Source organism: Trachurus trachurus, assembly GCF_905171665.1.
Source record: "Trachurus trachurus genome assembly, chromosome: 15".
NCBI classification, from domain to species: Eukaryota; Metazoa; Chordata; class Actinopteri; order Carangiformes; family Carangidae; genus Trachurus; species Trachurus trachurus.
The window spans coordinates 16,666,186-16,684,885 of record NC_139906.1 but is presented as its reverse complement, the minus strand read 5'-3'; the positions used below and the strand labels follow the sequence as shown (position 1 = coordinate 16,684,885).

At 42.8% G+C, this 18,700-nt stretch overlaps 1 protein-coding gene across 1 annotated transcript in view; it reads left to right on the top strand.

Moving 5' to 3' along the window:
- The window catches only part of LOC310998503 (zinc finger matrin-type protein 4), a 59,068-nt gene that overhangs the window by 6,904 nt on the left and 33,464 nt on the right, over positions 1 to 18,700 (top strand). Inside the window, exon 2 of the mRNA XM_083988604.1 lies at positions 17,171 to 17,287. Coding sequence (XP_083844730.1) covers positions 17,177 to 17,287 — 111 coding nt within the window. The 5' untranslated portion in view covers positions 17,171 to 17,176. The remainder of the gene's footprint in view (positions 1 to 17,170; positions 17,288 to 18,700) is intronic.

The following is an 18,700-nucleotide window of genomic DNA, read 5'->3' as shown; positions in this document are numbered from 1 at the left end:
CTGGGGTAGACATTTGTTATACATCTGTTGTTTTATTGCCTGGGAAAGCTAGAAGTGTTTGTAGTAGTAATGAAGTAACCATGTGGGGTATAAGAAGGGACTGCAATCTCTGTTCTGGGGGCACTAGCCTACTCTGAACTGCTATCTGCTGTGTAGTTCTGTGTACTGTTCCCTTCTCTATAGAGAATAAACTTGGGTGCATGCTACCTCTCCAGTCTTGTTCTTTGACTCTCCACTGGCAGAACCAAAATTTCTGCGACAGTGCAAAAACCAAGATCAGTGTCTCTAGCAGCCCTAAAGGTTTCATGGTGGAAATGTGAAGATGGAGGAAAGTCTGGAAAGTTACACTAAGAGCACAAGGCAAAAATGTACCAGAGTTTAAAGACAGTGCAATTAGTTGCTAATGGAACAGACAGACCCCAACAGTTTTGTTGCCACCCAGCATAGCATCCCCCATATGTTACAGTAACACAAGAAACCCCATTCAAACTTCAGGCCACCTTTTGTCACCCCCCATTAACTCAGTATGCCTCAGAGTCTGTTACTGAGCGCGCACACCCCCAGACAGACACGGGCAGAGGGAGATGTGCTCGGTTAAACTGGGAAAACTGGGATAATGGTCTTTATTCATCCTCTAATGAATCCATATTGTGGCCTACAGCAATAGTGCTATTAATACCATTAACAACTAATGGCCCAGGGAGAGAGATTTTCAGAGATAAAAGTACCACACTATCCTCATGAATAAAAAAGGTCTCATAAAGGCAGTGAGGTCATAAAGTTGAAACACATGAGATGAATACAAGTCGACTAACGTTTTGCCTTACTAACCGCCTTGCTCTGAGACAGCACTGGTGGGGAGTAGGGACCTCCTGTTCAATGTCACATATCCCCAGATGAACACTTGATGTTCTTTTGGACTTTAAAAACTCAATAAACAACCAAAAGGATTTTTTCTTCCGACTTGCAACTGTGCCATTTCCCTGCATCAGCCTCGATAAATGTGACTGCGATGGAACTAAAGAGGTTATATCGAAGGTTTACTGTGATGTTAATGTGGTCAGATAATGTACTCTTGTATCTCATCGGAGTCAATTGATCTATTGCCGCTCACAGCTCTGTGAGACCAATAAGACAGTGTGCCGCCTTGAGCTAAATTGTTACATTGGCACCGATAAACTAAGATGATCAGCAAGTTATTGAAATTGAAATCCTGAGAGAACAATATCAAAAATAAAATCCAAATAGCAAACCATCCAATTGCTTTAGAGACATTTCACTCCAAGTCACAATTTGTGCCTCATGGTGGTCGATACGCCGTCTGGGAACCATGAGTGTCTGTAAGCTTGATTTATTCAGAAACTCTCATTAAGATCATGATCTCTTTCGGGATAACCAAGAATGATTATGTACACACATCGAAAATATAAACAATATCAGCAAGTATCCCTCAGAGGATATGAGCATCTCTAACTTCAAGTTGCGTCACCATTTATTCCAGTAGTACAGTGCATAATACAATAGCTTATCTTGCTGCTTTCCCAAGTGTATATAAGTCTAGCCTAAACCATTCCTCATGAATAATCTCTGCCCTCAAGGCCATATTTCCACCACTGGAAAAGGAAGGAGGTAGACGAACTGTGGAGAGGGAGACAGAGAGACGAGAAGCATAATGTGACTTGACTGTGTGACTATTTTTGAAAGTCAATATCAAGATGCTCCACACACAACTCAAAGAGGAGAATTGTGTCCAAAATAGAAATTGGGGCACAACAAACAGTGAGCAAAAGGGAGAGAAAGAGTCACAAAAATATGTGTATTCACAAGCACAGATGCACAAACACAGAGGGAGCTGACCTTGGCAATAAGTCCGCAGGAAGAGACAGAGACATACGTTGAAACAACCAGTGGTTAACAAACAGCCACTCTAATTTTGTGTCACTTATTTTGGAACCAAACAATTTAAGCTCCCCTTTTATTATATTCCAAAGCGAGACTTGTGTTTGTGCCCTGGCTGTATTTGAGTTTGGGTTTGTTTGCAGTTTGCAGTATTTAGTGAGCATGGTACAAAGTGAGCTCCTGCAGTGCAAACAGAATGGAGGTGGATTTGGATTCAGAGTCTTGCTCCAATGCCTTTGAAGACTTTATTCCCTCAGTCTAGTACCTTTGATTGCTACTGTACAAAGGGGAGGGCTTTTAATCTTGGGGAACGTAAAGAGAGGGGAGGGTGGTGTTCAGAAAGATTACATTACCGCGACTGAAACAGGGAAAAAATTGTAATGTTGAACATCAAAGTGACACAGTGGAGTGCCTTTGCGATATAGGGTTCCATATTATTAACCCTGCAACTCGTTCTCTTGTTATTCCCACTAGTGAGTCATTAGACAGGTCATTGGCTCACAGGCTGATGTCAATATTTCAGCATCTGTATGCATAATTTGACAGTTAAATCAGCGCAGCACTTCATTTCAACTGAAATGGGAACTATAAAAATGTGAGTGCAGGGAGAGTAAGAGGGGAATACTGTAGGCAGCCCAGTTCACAGCAGCACCAACACAGGAAGAGAGATACTGAGGAGGGAGGGAAGAAAGGTGGGAAGTTAAAAGAAGCCCCAACCACCTGCTGTTCTTTTCTCTTTATCCCTCAGTCACTGTATGTGTGTGCGTATGTGTGTGTGTGTCTTCCTCTCTTGTCCTCTACAAAGTGTGGGGCAAATTTCTCTCATTTTACCAATAAAGGTATGGTTTCAGGCCATAAGAGAACTGAGAATATATTTGTAATAGCAGCAGTCTGAAGCTCCCCTACTGGGGTAACACATTACACTACATCTCAATAGGGCTTTCATTTTGTACAACGCTATCTAATTACAAGTAATATTACAAACTAATTAATATTCTAAGCCCAGGCGACAGACAACAGTCTAAGTGGATGCATTTATAAGGAAAGAACAAAAAGGCACGTCCAATTCAATGCCAGCTTTTTAATGAATGGTGGGCCAGAGGCTGAGATTACTGGGAGGGCTCAGAGTTCACATCCATGTTAAATACTTGATGTGGTCTTAAAAGAGAATCCCCTCAAGGTTCATTCTGTCTTCAGATGCCTCAGGCTTTCATGCTCTCGCTAAGACTTGTCTACTTTTTTCAACCCTGTGTCATACCGAGTTTAGGGCTTTTTTATGTTTAATGTGAGCCACTGTTTGAGTATAATCATCTCTGTCCTCACTTGAACTGTTGTTACACATTTGTTGATGTTACACTGTATAGTTATCTCTCACTTGGATATTCCGACTACAATTCTTTGCTATCACTGATAAACATTTTAGATAAATTACATTTAAAGTGTTTTAAATAATGTAAATCTCTCTAATCATGACTGTGTGGGTGTAGTTTACTTTGACAGCAGCTTGGCAACATAAGCCACCAACTGTCATCAGATTGTGAATCAAATATTCTAAAATCCTTACATGGTTGACGTGTTGTGAGCGCGAAAAAAAACCCCCACGATCACCAGAGTTCAGATGTCTCAAGTTGAAGTACAGTATTTAGTGTAAGATTGGTGCCAAGGAGGAAATGGTGAACAGTACAAAGACGAGCAAACAAGAGACTCGATGGTGCCACGAGAATATCTTAAATGTTCGCTCCTGGATATCCCATAGTTGCAACACTTTCCCCTTTTACATGCGTCACATTTAGTTCACAGTAACTGTTACAGAATACGAGTTGAACATTACAAACCACACAGCTGTGATTGAACTGTGAAGCATGTATGAAACAAAAAGTCAATACATTGCTCTCCTGGACTGATGCCACAGCTGTTCGGTTTCACATGATAATCGTTCGTCTTTGTTGTGTCACAGGCTAGGGTTCAGTTTGGATAATGTATTTTGCATCCATCTGTGCACCAATAAGGTGTATAAGGGTCATAACAATCTCACACTGTGAGACAATGGTTCACTGTTTGGTTTATATTATGACTGTCAATGTCAATCTTTGTCCTCTGTAGCAAGGAAACCCAAATCTGGTAGATACGAATTCAGGGAAAAGAGTAACTTGGAGAGTGATTACTGTCCTTCACTCATCCTCCACTGGACTGGATGACCTATCTCTGTTAAGGGCTCTCTCAAAGAGAGGCGCCTTTGCTGCCAAATCTAACTGTATAATCATTGTTATAAAGGGTCAAATGGTCGGCTCTGTGATGAAACTGTCTCTAACTGAACTTTGGCAGTAAATCCTGTGCTCACATAGAACCCATCGCTCAAATTAAGAAGGCCATTGAGAAAATAGGGCCATTTTTTAAAGGCTTTTAAATGTCTGACTGCTGACTTGAGATCAGCCTTATATATTTACAGTACAAACTCTTGTTACTGGACTTGTTACACACCTCTGTCAGCACTGATTGTACAGTTTCCTGTGACCTCTGTGTGATCTGGGTGAAAAAAAAATGCAAATTAGACTGTAACTCTAGACTGCTGACCTATAGAGAGGAAACCAAAAGATGAACTGAAGTTGAACTGTATGCTGATACTAGATACTAAATTAAAACATGCCTATGTGGTTCACGCTGACTTTGGAATTGATGAAATCTCATAAACATAACAGTAATAGTAAACACAGAATATCGGCTCTGGTTTGATGTGGTTGGAACTGAACCACATTTCCATTGAGATCTCTAAACCCATACATGAAGATATCACGCTCAGTGCACCAATTATAAACCTCCCCCTTCCTCTCCACCTCCTCTTTTCCCCATCTCTCTCCCTCCCTCTTTCATTATTTTTGCCACTATCTGCCTCTCAGTCTTTTCGCTTGGTTGGGCCTGCCATTCCATTAATCTCACCAACAGATTGCCTCTATTAATTAGTCTACATCTCCCATCTTGCATGTAATAATCAGAGGTAATAGAGATATTAGGGAAGATAAGGATATTTCTGTAGTCACAATCACTTTTAATTAGCCGGAAGATTAAAAGATAGACTCACTTCTGCCTGGCTGACGTCCAGACAGACAGCGCAAGGTCTTTTTGTTGCCACAAAATTCTAGGAGCAAATGTAATGCGTCAGTTTGCAAAATCTATTTGTTCCATCATGTCTCACAGGACACTTCTCAAAGTGGAGGTTATAATGCGTCCACGCCTCCAGACAAAACAAGTTTCTAACTTGTCATCGGTGGCATTTCAGAATGAATATTATACCTCACAGATGCTTACAACTTTCCGAGAACACATAAAGGAGATAATAGTCTAGGTGTGCTAAATCAGATGTTGCTGCTCTGCCATTTAATTTTAATGTATGGGGGTTGCACTGCAGGTTCAATTAGATAATGGAGTAAGTGTCTATACAGCATGTCTGTAGTTAATTGGAAGGTCCCGGGTGCACTAAACAGACAAGATGAACAGACAGGGGTAATTACCAGTATTGTGCTAAGGTGTATGCGCTCTCCTGTGTCCGTGTGTGCGCGCGTGTAAGAAAGAAAGAGTTAGTGCATGTGTGTGTGTGTGCGTACATGGAAGTGTTGAGCAAGTGTATTGGCTGAAGGTAATTATACACTAGACTTGAGATAAAGAATACCAATGTCGCTGCTTTTCCCTGCTGACACATGGAGTAGATTTTGTCTGATCTCATCCCTCACGTTGCGATTCTCAGGAAACCGCTCCAGATAAAGGGGCCTATTCTTTCAAAGTTACTTGAGCCGACCTCTGCAGCATCCATGTATCTCAGGCTATGAAATGCATTGCCCCTGCAAACACCCAGCCCTTCCTCGGGGCACCCAGCTCATCCAGTTTAATGGTTGATGTTCCGGGACCATTCCCCACAGACCCGTTACTCACCCTAACCCTGTCAAAGCATGTGCCTTCGGGGCTCACGTAATGAAGAGAATAGAAAATTGAACACAAGACCCAAGAGCACATCATTAAACCATTTTCTATTACGGTACTCAGTATGAAAGTGAAAGAAAACACTGGTGCCAGGTTGTTAAGAACCCAGAGCTACGGCTCCCAGTGGGACGCTCAGGTCTCTGTGGTTTAACTGGTTGGGCAATCCCAGTACTGACAAGGTTTTAACAGCACGTTTCTCACAGGGGAACCTACTGTAGGCTGGAGACCTTTTAAGAGTTTACTTCAGAGACTATAATCCTCAACAAAGTTGCTCTTGGCTTTAATGTTCACTTTATGGCATTTTTGTTACCCATTTTCCCGTACTATTCGAAGGTAAGGTGGTGTCTGGTGTTTCTTAGCTAGAGAAGCTACAATTTTTACAATTTAGTTTGTTAACACAGGCTTTGGGATTGTTTCTCACTACAGCACAGTGCAGAAAGATAAAGTTGGAAAGTTGAGTGGACCCCCAGAGACCTTAAACTGAAGACAACCTTGGTGTAGGAGAGATGAACATGTTTGCAAAAACACGCTAGTACGCCTAATTTTAGTCTTCTGTTTTATTCACTTCTGTGCCAACAACACGAGTACAGTGAGTGGCTGAGAGTGCTGCTAATACTCTGGCTGCTACTCCCAGAAAGTTCAGACCCAAGTTTCTTAAACTTTCTTTAAACTCTTAAACAATGTTCCCATCACTTTGTTTAATTAGTGGCCAGAGGTCGGACAATGGCAACAAGCAGGTTAAAGCAGGTTGTTCCACTGCATTCATTTGTTTGGTGGAGTTACTGGTTATAATGCAGACCATGATTTAAAATGCCAAAAGTATAAACTGATGAAACAGCTGCTATTATACACGTATACACTGATAAAACAGCTGTTATTATTCACGTATACACTGATAAAACAGCTGTTATTATTCAAACAGCCAACGGTGCATGATGCATCATATTGTGAAGATTAGGATTATATTTTACCAACTACAGTATGTACATGCATAATCATAAACATATGGATTTATCAATAACCTAACAATTTGAAAGGACCTCTGTTTTTACTATTATATTTACTGCATTCTGTACAATGATATGTAGCCCTTTTAACCTCAATATTAGCAAGAAACCACATCCTCTAGGTTCAGAAAGCTGGACTCGAAGTAGAAGTTGAACAATGATCATTTATTACATTCAAATCAATTATTATTTCACTGCAGCGCATGTAATTAGAAAACCCCAAAATAACAAAATACAATAGAGCTCTTTAATAAAAATAATAAAATAAAAAATAAAACAAAGTTCAAAATAAATTGTCCGTTCCTTCTTTTTCAGAAGAATAAAGTTCAGTTCTGTGTGTGTGTTATCAGTCAGTTCTTCTACTACCCGGGTAGATTTTGTGGTGAACGATCTTATCTGTATCAGAGTGCAGTAAGTAGAAGTCTTTCTTTGGAGTGGATCCCGTTCTCCGTTCTCTCGATCTCCTGGCTCGCCACTGAACCGGCAGGTTCAGAATTCTTGCTGGTCAATCTTTAATCCGGTAGAAATAAAAACCAGTCTACACAGAAGGTGTAGAAATACATTCAATTAATACCATGTTCATATTGACTTTTCTACTACTTCTTCTCTAATTTCTCTGAATATTTATAATCAAATTCAGTACATACACAGTTTAAATCATTATAAATGATAGTGTACACACTCATAGTAGAGTTATTTTAACTTAACTATCCCTTATGAACTCATCTTTTAACATAAATAGACTTAATTGTCTTTTTAAGCAGTATTTATATTTTTAACAGCTTTTCAAATGAATATTTATCTTTTAACTTCAATACATTTATCTTTTTTAACCTTTTAAACCATAAATGAATTTAATTAATTCACTCTTTTAAATCATCATGAGTAATTAAACAACCACAATGAAATAAATCACCTTTTGTACACTAAACAGTACAGTAGCATAACATTCTTAGAGCTTATCATCATATCCTCATTTATTTCCCTCATTCAACAAGGTGGTGGCCCACTAGCTTGACCGGCTACACCATTAGCACCTATACTACCTGCTTAACAGGCTACCCGAGCTAGCATAGCGGCGCTAGCCGCGATTAGCATTAGCACGGATTTACCGATCTTTTTAAAGTTGTTTTTCTCACAAAACACAATGATATAGCAATACCAAGGTGGATGAAAACATTAGATACTAACTCCGACTGGTTTTATTAAAGTGTTTCAGTAAGCAATATCTTCACATGAGCTAATTATCAACAGGCTAATACCAAGGCCTAGTATCTTAGCATGTAGCTCTTAGCTTACCGGAGTCCGAACAAAGGCTTAACACGGTCGTAGCGGCTCCTCTCTCTCTTTCCACAACATTCACAGACTCTTTCCTAATAAACGAAAGGTTTATCAACACACTGTGCGAAGAATAATTGTGAATTGATGAGTTTTTCGTCACTTTCATACCTAGGTCTCGCAGCTCACTAGCAGGTGTGTTGCTCGGTGGGATCGATGTATCGGCAGTGAGTGTGGCTCTGTGTATGGGCATGAGCAGTGCGTGCTCAGAGCGTGCTCAGCGACAATAAACTTGAACGCGGGGCTGATACGCCACCTAGCGGCGGGACACGGGAACTACATTTAAATTACATATATGGGCTTTGTAACCATATGGGTTACACCCTCCCTTCTTGAATCGACATGAGTCCCTTCATGAGCTAGTGTCTCGTTCAAATGGGGGTTGTTACTAATAGTGTCTAGTGCTTGGTTAAAGCTCTGTAAAATACTCTGTGCAAAGGACATTAAAGGTTTCCCCAACTGAGTGTAGTGAAAACGATCAGGGGGCTGTCGTGACCTTTCTGACCTTCGTGGCGATTCAGGTGGTTTTTTTCCTGTTTCACTTTCACTTCCTTTTTCAGATGTCTCAGATGCCTGAGTTTGGTTTGGCTCAGCATCTTGCAGAACTTCCACAGGTTCCTTTTCCACATCAGTTTCACTTGTCATGTCCGGTTCTTTTCCATTTGCCATATCCGTTTCATTCGTCACATCCAGTTTGTTTGTCACATCCGGTTTGTTTGTCACATCCGGTTCGTTTGTCACATCCGGTTCGTTTGTCACATCCAGTTCGTTTGTCACATCCAGTTCGTTTGTCACATCCGGTTCATTTGTCACGTCCATTTGTGTATTGTCCTCTTCAGCAGGGGACTGCTCAACCATGACCATGGGCTCCTCTCCTTCTACCAACTCAGGAGGTGTTCCGACAGGTTCAACAGGTTGATTGCTGTCATCACAACCATCCTGAGGCTGGGAGGTCAAGGAACCCGATGGCATAGCCGGCAACCCTATGTCTGTTGGGTTCTCATGGGGTTGTTTCCTCTTCGGAATTTCACACACCTGAATGAAACTCTCTTCAGGGGCAGAAAAGGACTGGGCAGGATAGATGAACAAGTCATCCTCAGATTCTGAGGATTCCTCTGAGAGTTGAGGTTGACTCTGTCTAGTTCTTGGCTTACGAACCTTAGGTTTGACAGGCTCAGTTTCCTCCTCTTCGGAGAGGTCACCACAAGCAAGCAGCAGGTCCCTGTGTAGAGTTCGGATGGGACCGTCCCCACTGATGGACTGTACTTTGTACACAGGTAGGTCTCCCATTTTTTCCAGAACCTTGTACATGGTGGACTCCCACTTGTCCGCAAGCTTGTGTTTACTCCGGAACCTCAGGTTTTTCACTAACACTTGATCTCCTTCCTCTAGCGTCGACTCTCGTACTGCCTTGTCGAAGCGGCGCTTGTTCCTGTCAGCAACTTTTTGTGAGTTCCTGGTGGCAATCTGATAACTCTCCTCGAGGCGTGCTTTCAGGTGTTTGACATACTGAGAATGGGATTTGGGAGAGCCATCTTTCACAGGTAAACAGAAAGCAATGTCCACTGGTAATCGAGGTTGACGTCCAAACATCAATTCGTATGGACTGAACCCTGTGACATCGCTCTTGGTGCAGTTATAGGCATGGGTAAGTGGTTTTACAAAATCTCGCCAATGACTTTTTTCTTTGTCCTTTAGGGTTCCCAACATGCCTAACAGGGTTCGATTAAACCTCTCTACGGGGTTTCCCCTAGGGTGATAGGGCGTAGTGCGCACCTTAGTGATGCCTGCTAAGGCGCAGAGTTCTTTAATGAGTTGGGACTCGAAATCCCTGCCCTGATCACTCAGCAGCCGCTCAGGAAAGCCGTAGTGCACGAAAAACTGCTCCCAAAGAGTTTTGGCGACCGTTGTTGCTTTCTGGTCCTTGGTCGGTATGGCGACCGCATATTTGGTAAAATGGTCTGTGATTACCAATACGTCTTTGGTATTGTGACTGTCGGGCTCTATCGACAAGTAGTCAATGCACACCAATTCCATGGGGCGAGTTGTATGGATGTTCACAAGAGGCGCTGATCTTTCCGGTTGCGTCTTCCTTCTGACACAACGTCCGCACGACTTAATCTTTTTCTCCACGTCCGCAGCCATTTTCGGCCAATAGAACCTTGTTCTAACCAAGTCCAGGGTTCTCTCCAGACCCATGTGTCCCATATCCTCATGTAAGGACTTGAGAATGGTAGAACGAAGAGACTTCGGGGCAACAAACTGGTAAGTTACATCATCTCCAGATTGACGTGTTCTGTACAAAAGACCATTTCTCATCTCCAACCTTTTCCTTTCCTTGAGCATCAGCTTGAGCTCCGGAGAGTCAGGAACGAGGCTGGTCTCATCTCCGTCCTCCAAGACTTGGATAACCTGTCCAATGATCGGGTCGGACCTTTGATGTTGCTGAAGTTCCTCTGGATCGTAGGTAGGTATGGTAGAAGAACCTAACACATCATCATTTCCGTAGGTGTCTGGAATCGCATCAGGATGGATCGCGAGGGACTCGACCAAGGTGATGGAAGGTAAGTCAGAGTCTGCCTCGTTAAGAAGACGGTGTTGACACAAGACAGCTACTACGTCTACAGGTAAGTCGTGTTGGTCAGAAGACGAGGAAAGATGGTGTGAAGTGAATCTTTTAATTCGCTCTTTCTCCTCAAGAGATGCAGGATCGTCGGCCAAACTGTCATGCGGCCGTCTTGAGAGGCCGTCGGCGTCCTGGTTGCTCTTCCCAGCACGGTACTTTATGTTGAAGTCGAAGGTCGAAAGAGCTGCTAGCCAGCGATAACTGGCAGCGTCTAGTTTGGCGGACTTCAGAACATAAGTCAACGGATTGTTGTCCGTTATGACAGTGAAAGCGTTCCCATAGAGGTAGTCATGGAATTTCTCTACGATCGACCACTTGAGAGCGAGGAATTCAAGCTTATGGGCGGGATATCGCTTTTCACTGGATGAGAGACCTCTGCTCGCATAAGCGATGACTCGCATTTCGCCTTCCTGTTCTTGGTACAGGGCGGCCCCTAGACCGTAAGTACTAGCATCGGTGTGGAGCACGTATGCTAGTTTTGGGTCGGCGAAACCAAGGACAGGTGCGGATGTGAGTTTTTCAATGATGGCGTCAAATGCCTTTTGACAATCAGGCGTCCACCGTTCGTTGAAGGGTTCTTTGGGGTTGAAGTACTCTCCGGGGCTAGGTGTTCTGGGGCCCTTACGATAAGGTGGGTAGCCGCCGGTGAGATCATTCAAGGGTCTGACTATTTTTGAATAGTCGCAGACAAAGCGGCGGTAATACCCCGCGAAGCCCAAGAAGGACTTGAGCTCGCCGAGGGTTTGAGGTCTAGGCCAGGTGCGGAGAGCACTGACCTTGTCTGGGTCAGTCTCTACTCCTCTGTTCGAAACAATGTGGCCTAGATACCGCACGGAGCTCTGGAAGAAATGGCATTTTTGGGGTGAGAGTTTCAGGCCATTCTCTCTCAGCTGCTGGAGGACGTGCTTGAGCCGGATTTCATGCTCCTCTAACGTGCTGGAAAACACGATGATGTCATCTAAGAATACCAGTACTTCCTTCAGATTGATGGAACCCATGACCCTCTCCATTAACCGTTGGAAAGTACTGGGGGCATTTGTGATGCCTTGGGGCATGCGATTGAATTCGTAAAACCCCAATGGGCAAACAAAAGCGGTCTTTGGCTTATCACGTTCCTCCATCTCTATTTGGTAATAGCCGGATTTTAGATCCATTACTGAAAACCATTTAGATCCGGCGAGAACTGAAAAGGCTTCCTCAAGATTGGGCAATGCGTACGCGTCTCTGATTGTCAATGTATTTAGTTTACGATAATCAATGCAAAGACGGACCTCTCCATTTTTTTTACGAACTACTACAATTGGGGAAGCGTAAGGGGACTCGGACTCACGAATCACTTCTGCGTCGAGTAGTGTACGCAAATGCTTTCTCACCGCTTCGTAGTCGTTTGGGTGGATTGGTCGGGGTCTTTGTTTGAATGGTGTGTCGTCTTTCAGATTTATGTGGTGTTTTACTTTGGTTGCATGCCCAAAATCAGTCTCACTACAGGCGAAAACATCACGATACTCGTACAAACTACATGTTACTCTGTCCTTCCACTCTTTTGAAAGGGGTGAGTCACCAAAGTCAATGGTGAAGTCTGACTGGTCTGGTTCCTTGGCTGGTTTGGGAATGCTAGCACAACATTTCACAGGGTCAGCGGGTTTGTTTGAGTCAGGTAAGTTGTCATGGATCTCTTTGGGTGTGTGAAGCTCAGCAATGACACAGTTTGAGGGAAGTGTGACATCGTGCTCATTCTCATTTCTCATCCAAACAGATAGCTTGTGAGGACGGTGGCGGGGCAAGGTGACGAGGCAGCACTCCACAAACACCCCACCAGGTAAGGCAGAGGACTGAGGCTGCTCGACCATAACACAGTCACTGGGGGTGTCAACCTTCACGTACCCTTCTAAACAGACTCTCTCTTGAGCAGGTAAGACCTGCTGCACTTTACCTTTAAGCTTTGCTAACCCTATTCTCCCTGTAGAGTTAACTTTGTTTCTGAGCTTGAGTACACGAATGATTTGCCTATAGCCATAAACAGAGGACAAGTCACTTGGGTTTTTATCAATACAATGTTCTTCATACAAAATGTCTAGTGCATTTGTACCAATGAGCACAGGTAAGTCACAATTACTGCCGCGGTCTGGTACCACTAAGGCTAAGGTCGAAATTTCGGGTTCAGCTTCAACAAATTCTCTGGGGAACTTGAGAGTGATGGGTACATAGCCTAAATAGGGGACATTCTGACCGTTAGCACCCTCAACATCCAGGGCTTGGAAGGGCTGGATGGGGTGCTCTGACAGGTGAGTTTTAGAAAAAGAAGCGGTCACTGTGGTCACCTGGGACCCTGAATCTAGGAGACACCTAGTGTTAACTCCTGACACACTGACATCTGCTACACATTTCTGTCCTACAAGACCTCGAGGGAGCTTAGCTTGAGGGTCTACTTTGTGTGAGCGAATTAATGTTTTTGTCCTAAGTTTTGGTTTGGGACTGTCATTCTCAGTTCCAGTTCCTGGTTGTCCCCCTGCAGGAACTGCATTCAGTTTAAACTCTGTTCCCAGGCTTCTTGTTTTTGTTTTAGCTCTCTGCGCTTCTTTTCAACTAATTCAGGGTTTGCTTCATTGTTGCAGGAAGGCGCGATGTGGCCGTCCTCGCCACACCTGAAGCAGTACCATGGGCGGGGCTTCCTGTTGATAAGTTTTGGTTCTGGAGAAAGTGATGGATTTCCTTCAACAGGGGCTTTGGGCTTAGCCTTTTGTTTCTTACCTGGCTTTGCAGACGCTTGATTTGAGCTTAGCGATGCTTTCAGAGAAGCTAGTTGGGCTTGTAGCTTCGCCATTTGTTTTTCAAGCGTTCGTGGGTCAGAGGGGGTAGCTGTTGCTTCGTCGTCATCAGTGGCGTATTCCTCCACTGAGAGTGTGTTTGACTGTACTTTTGTTCTGTTAGCCCCAAAGTGCTGCTTCATCCTGCTGGATTTAGCGGCTTGTCTGTCCTCCTCAGAGCGCACTGAAAGGAGTAACTCTGAAAAGGGAGGAGGGTTATTCTTCTTCTGTTCAAGCTGAAGACTGGTAAGTAGACCATTATTCCAGCAGCCTCGACAAAACTGCTTAAGCAGCTGGCGGTCAGAATCACTAGCAGCTAACCCGCCTCTTTTGATGACCTTGCTCAAGATTGTCTGCAAGCGCTGCAAATAGCCAGAAGGCTTTTCTCCAGGGTCTTGGTTCGTGTTTAAGAACTTTGCAAAAAGCTCATCGCCATCATCAATGATACCATAAGCAGAGTCAAGGAGGGCAAGATATTCTTGGGGAGAAGCGTTGGGCCCAAGATGTTTCACAATGGTGGCCGCAGGCGGGAAGAGGCTCTCAACCATTTTCCTGGTTGCATGTGTTGCAGACATGGCAGGGTCTGCAAGGAAAAATTCAACGTTGCTGCGCCACGTGTCATAATCTGACTCTGCACTGGGACAGGGGATTCTCCCTGAGAAGGGTCTGAGTCGGGCGTTGCCATGGTAGTGGAGAGGAAGATCACTGTTCTTGATTACATGCTCAACCACTACTTTTTGTATTTCTGGAGTGGAGAGATGCTCGGAAGGTAAGTACTGGGTCGGGTTTCTAGGTGGGGATGATACCGCTGCACCTACCTCGAGTGGGGGTGTACTACGTTCAGCAGAGTGATTGTCACCTATATCAATAGGATTTACAGCAGCTGTGTGTATGGGACTAGCATGCTGAGGTTGATTAATTTCTGATGTTTCTGGTTCAGTTGTTTCAGGTTTTGTGGACTCTTGAATCCTAGCTAGTTCATCTAGCAAAAGCTTTTCAAAATCTGCTCCACTAAGCTGAGCGATATCCTTCAGTTCACTTAGGTAGATCTGAGTTAAAGTGGAACCTCTGTCTGCTGTGTACAGCTCTGACAAGAGCTCAATGTGGTGGACAATGTCCGGGCTACTGGAGGGCCTATCAACAGGTAAGTTACCTTTAAGGTGCTCAATAGCTCCACCTGAACTATATTCCACTATAGCTGTGTTCTGGAACTTAGCTTCTCTGCTGGTAACTTTAATTACCCTCTCAATCTTACCATACTGTCCCAAGTACTCAAATACTTCATTGTCTACCTCACCACCAGTTACACCACTAACTAGCAGTGAATTAGGTACCTTGACATTTTCCCTTGTAACAGTATCCATGTTTGTATTTGTACCACAATGTAAATTTATGTAAATTAAGTGGCATCAATGTTCACAGAAAAAATGCAACAAAATATCACAATGCTCAACTTCACTTTCAAGGGTTAAACCAACTCCTGGCTGGCTCGCCAAGTTTTATGTAGCCCTTTTAACCTCAATATTAGCAAGAAACCACATCCTCTAGGTTCAGAAAGCTGGACTCGAAGTAGAAGTTGAACAATGATCATTTATTACATTCAAATCAATTATTATTTCACTGCAGCGCATGTAATTAGAAAACCCCAAAATAACAAAATACAATAGAGCTCTTTAATAAAAATAATAAAATAAAAAATAAAACAAAGTTCAAAATAAATTGTCCGTTCCTTCTTTTTCAGAAGAATAAAGTTCAGTTCTGTGTGTGTGTTATCAGTCAGTTCTTCTACTACCCGGGTAGATTTTGTGGTGAACGATCTTATCTGTATCAGAGTGCAGTAAGTAGAAGTCTTTCTTTGGAGTGGATCCCGTTCTCCGTTCTCTCGATCTCCTGGCTCGCCACTGAACCGGCAGGTTCAGAATTCTTGCTGGTCAATCTTTAATCCGGTAGAAATAAAAACCAGTCTACACAGAAGGTGTAGAAATACATTCAATTAATACCATGTTCATATTGACTTTTCTACTACTTCTTCTCTAATTTCTCTGAATATTTATAATCAAATTCAGTACATACACAGTTTAAATCATTATAAATGATAGTGTACACACTCATAGTAGAGTTATTTTAACTTAACTATCCCTTATGAACTCATCTTTTAACATAAATAGACTTAATTGTCTTTTTAAGCAGTATTTATATTTTTAACAGCTTTTCAAATGAATATTTATCTTTTAACTTCAATACATTTATCTTTTTTAACCTTTTAAACCATAAATGAATTTAATTAATTCACTCTTTTAAATCATCATGAGTAATTAAACAACCACAATGAAATAAATCACCTTTTGTACACTAAACAGTACAGTAGCATAACATTCTTAGAGCTTATCATCATATCCTCATTTATTTCCCTCATTCAACAAGGTGGTGGCCCACTAGCTTGACCGGCTACACCATTAGCACCTATACTACCTGCTTAACAGGCTACCCGAGCTAGCATAGCGGCGCTAGCCGCGATTAGCATTAGCACGGATTTACCGATCTTTTTAAAGTTGTTTTTCTCACAAAACACAATGATATAGCAATACCAAGGTGGATGAAAACATTAGATACTAACTCCGACTGGTTTTATTAAAGTGTTTCAGTAAGCAATATCTTCACATGAGCTAATTATCAACAGGCTAATACCAAGGCCTAGTATCTTAGCATGTAGCTCTTAGCTTACCGGAGTCCGAACAAAGGCTTAACACGGTCGTAGCGGCTCCTCTCTCTCTTTCCACAACATTCACAGACTCTTTCCTAATAAACGAAAGGTTTATCAACACACTGTGCGAAGAATAATTGTGAATTGATGAGTTTTTCGTCACTTTCATACCTAGGTCTCGCAGCTCACTAGCAGGTGTGTTGCTCGGTGGGATCGATGTATCGGCAGTGAGTGTGGCTCTGTGTATGGGCATGAGCAGTGCGTGCTCAGAGCGTGCTCAGCGACAATAAACTTGAACGCGGGGCTGATACGCCACCTAGCGGCGGGACACGGGAACTACATTTAAATTACATATATGGGCTTTGTAACCATATGGGTTACAGATAGATCCACTTAAAATGTAAAAAAAAGAGTTTTCAGAGTTCCCCTGTTTCTGGCTACATGCTCAATATTTCTGAATTATTCCCACAATATGTATATATGTATATTTATTTAAAAGTTTATTGCCAAGTAAATTACAGAAACTTGAGCCAGAGCCTCAGGGTATTGTTTCCAAGAACTGGAGCCAACCTCATCAATGACAGGATGTTCTGACAGAGAGGATCAACATATTTTGGGGTTAACTGTCATGATGAGTCTGTCATTTGGAGGAGAAAAGTGTTTCTGAATTGAGATGAGCTTACATGCATGCTACTGCACCTCTTACACATACTGCAAGGTTCACTGACATTTTATTCCGCTCTGAATTTTAATCATATTCATATTTGCGTATGTCTGGCCATGGGTGTGTGTGTGTGTGTCTTTGTGTGTGTAGTCTCAGATGAAGATGAAGTCTGCGGGCGTCGTGGATGGAGGCTTATTCACAGAGAGCTATTGTAACATCTGCAATGCCCAGCTCATCTCCGAGTCCCAGCGCACCGCTCACTATGAGGTGAGTCCGCCGTTGCTCAGGATTTTCCTCTTTTTGGCACACACACAAGGCAAACAGAGGAACACAAACAGAACAGATTGCACAAAACAAAACTTAAAAAAAAAAACATGCTGCTACGATTACTGCTTTGACAGGCAGATTTATGCACTGTACACTTTGCATCAGCCTTATTTGTACCAATTTGTGCTTGTGCCGTTCAAAACAGTGCTCATCCATTATACATTGACTTAATGCAGCATGGTAATGCAAGTCACTTGCACACAAACAAACACACATATGCACTTTTTGTTGTAATGTAGTCTACCTCTCAGCAGTCTCCCTGGGAGTAATTTAATGAATGTCCATTAAATAATCAGCCCTTTGCATTATTTAACTAGAATATATGCATGTGTGTGTGGGTGCACAGGCACACGTGCATGTACACTTGCTTGCACGTACTGCATTGAGGTCGCTGTTGATTACAAGACACAACTGAGATTAACAAGCAAACTAATGAGGACAAGGATTTCATCTTGAGAAAATTAGGCAAGGACAACGACAGTGTGCACATGTCTGCACGCAAGTGGACCAACTGCATTCACCTGATGGTAATCTATTTCCGTCTCTGACCCTATGTCTCGCAAAAAAAAATGCACAGCTTTGAGTTGTGCAGACGAATGGGCACTGCATGAGTCACCGCATGTCCTCAATGTCACCCTTTACAAAGACTCTCTGCAGAGGTCAGTGGATCAAAGAGACAATGCTAGAAATAATTTGAAGGCACGGAGGTTTTGCGTGTTCGATTCAATCAGGATAAAGAGCGAGGGAAGGCAATAGCATATTTCATGCACAGGGTTACTGATGAGGTTTTGCATAAGACCTGGAGACAAGAACAACAGGCTAAAGAAAGGATTATTTTGTATTATTTTGGGGATGAATTACAGACTCCCCTTTGAAGCCTCTGGCGCCAGATGCTATTTAATAAACTTTCATTTACATTGCTCACAGAAATATGCATCTCTGTTATCCATTGGCCAGATCATAAATCTGATCACAGTCCATATTAATCCAAACTGCCTGTGATGCAGTCCTTCAGCTGAGCCTCTGATTGGTTGGGGCAATGTTAGCTCAGGCCTCCATTAAAATTGGCACAGGAGAGCCATCCCAAACCACAGCAGCAGCAGCAACACAACAAACTTATCAACCTTGGCCACTTCCACCCTTTGTATAACACAACATGGTGTCAGTCACAGTCAATATCTACTTCATATATGTCTTGTAATGCTGCCACTGTTTGCGTGTTAAGCTTTGATAGCTACAGATCGCAGCAGCTACAGTAACATTAGCCTGTTAAAGCTAACAGCGACAGCTTAAACGTGAGCTGGATTTCCACAACATGAGCAGGCTACAGTCATCACCGTTCAGTCTGTCAAT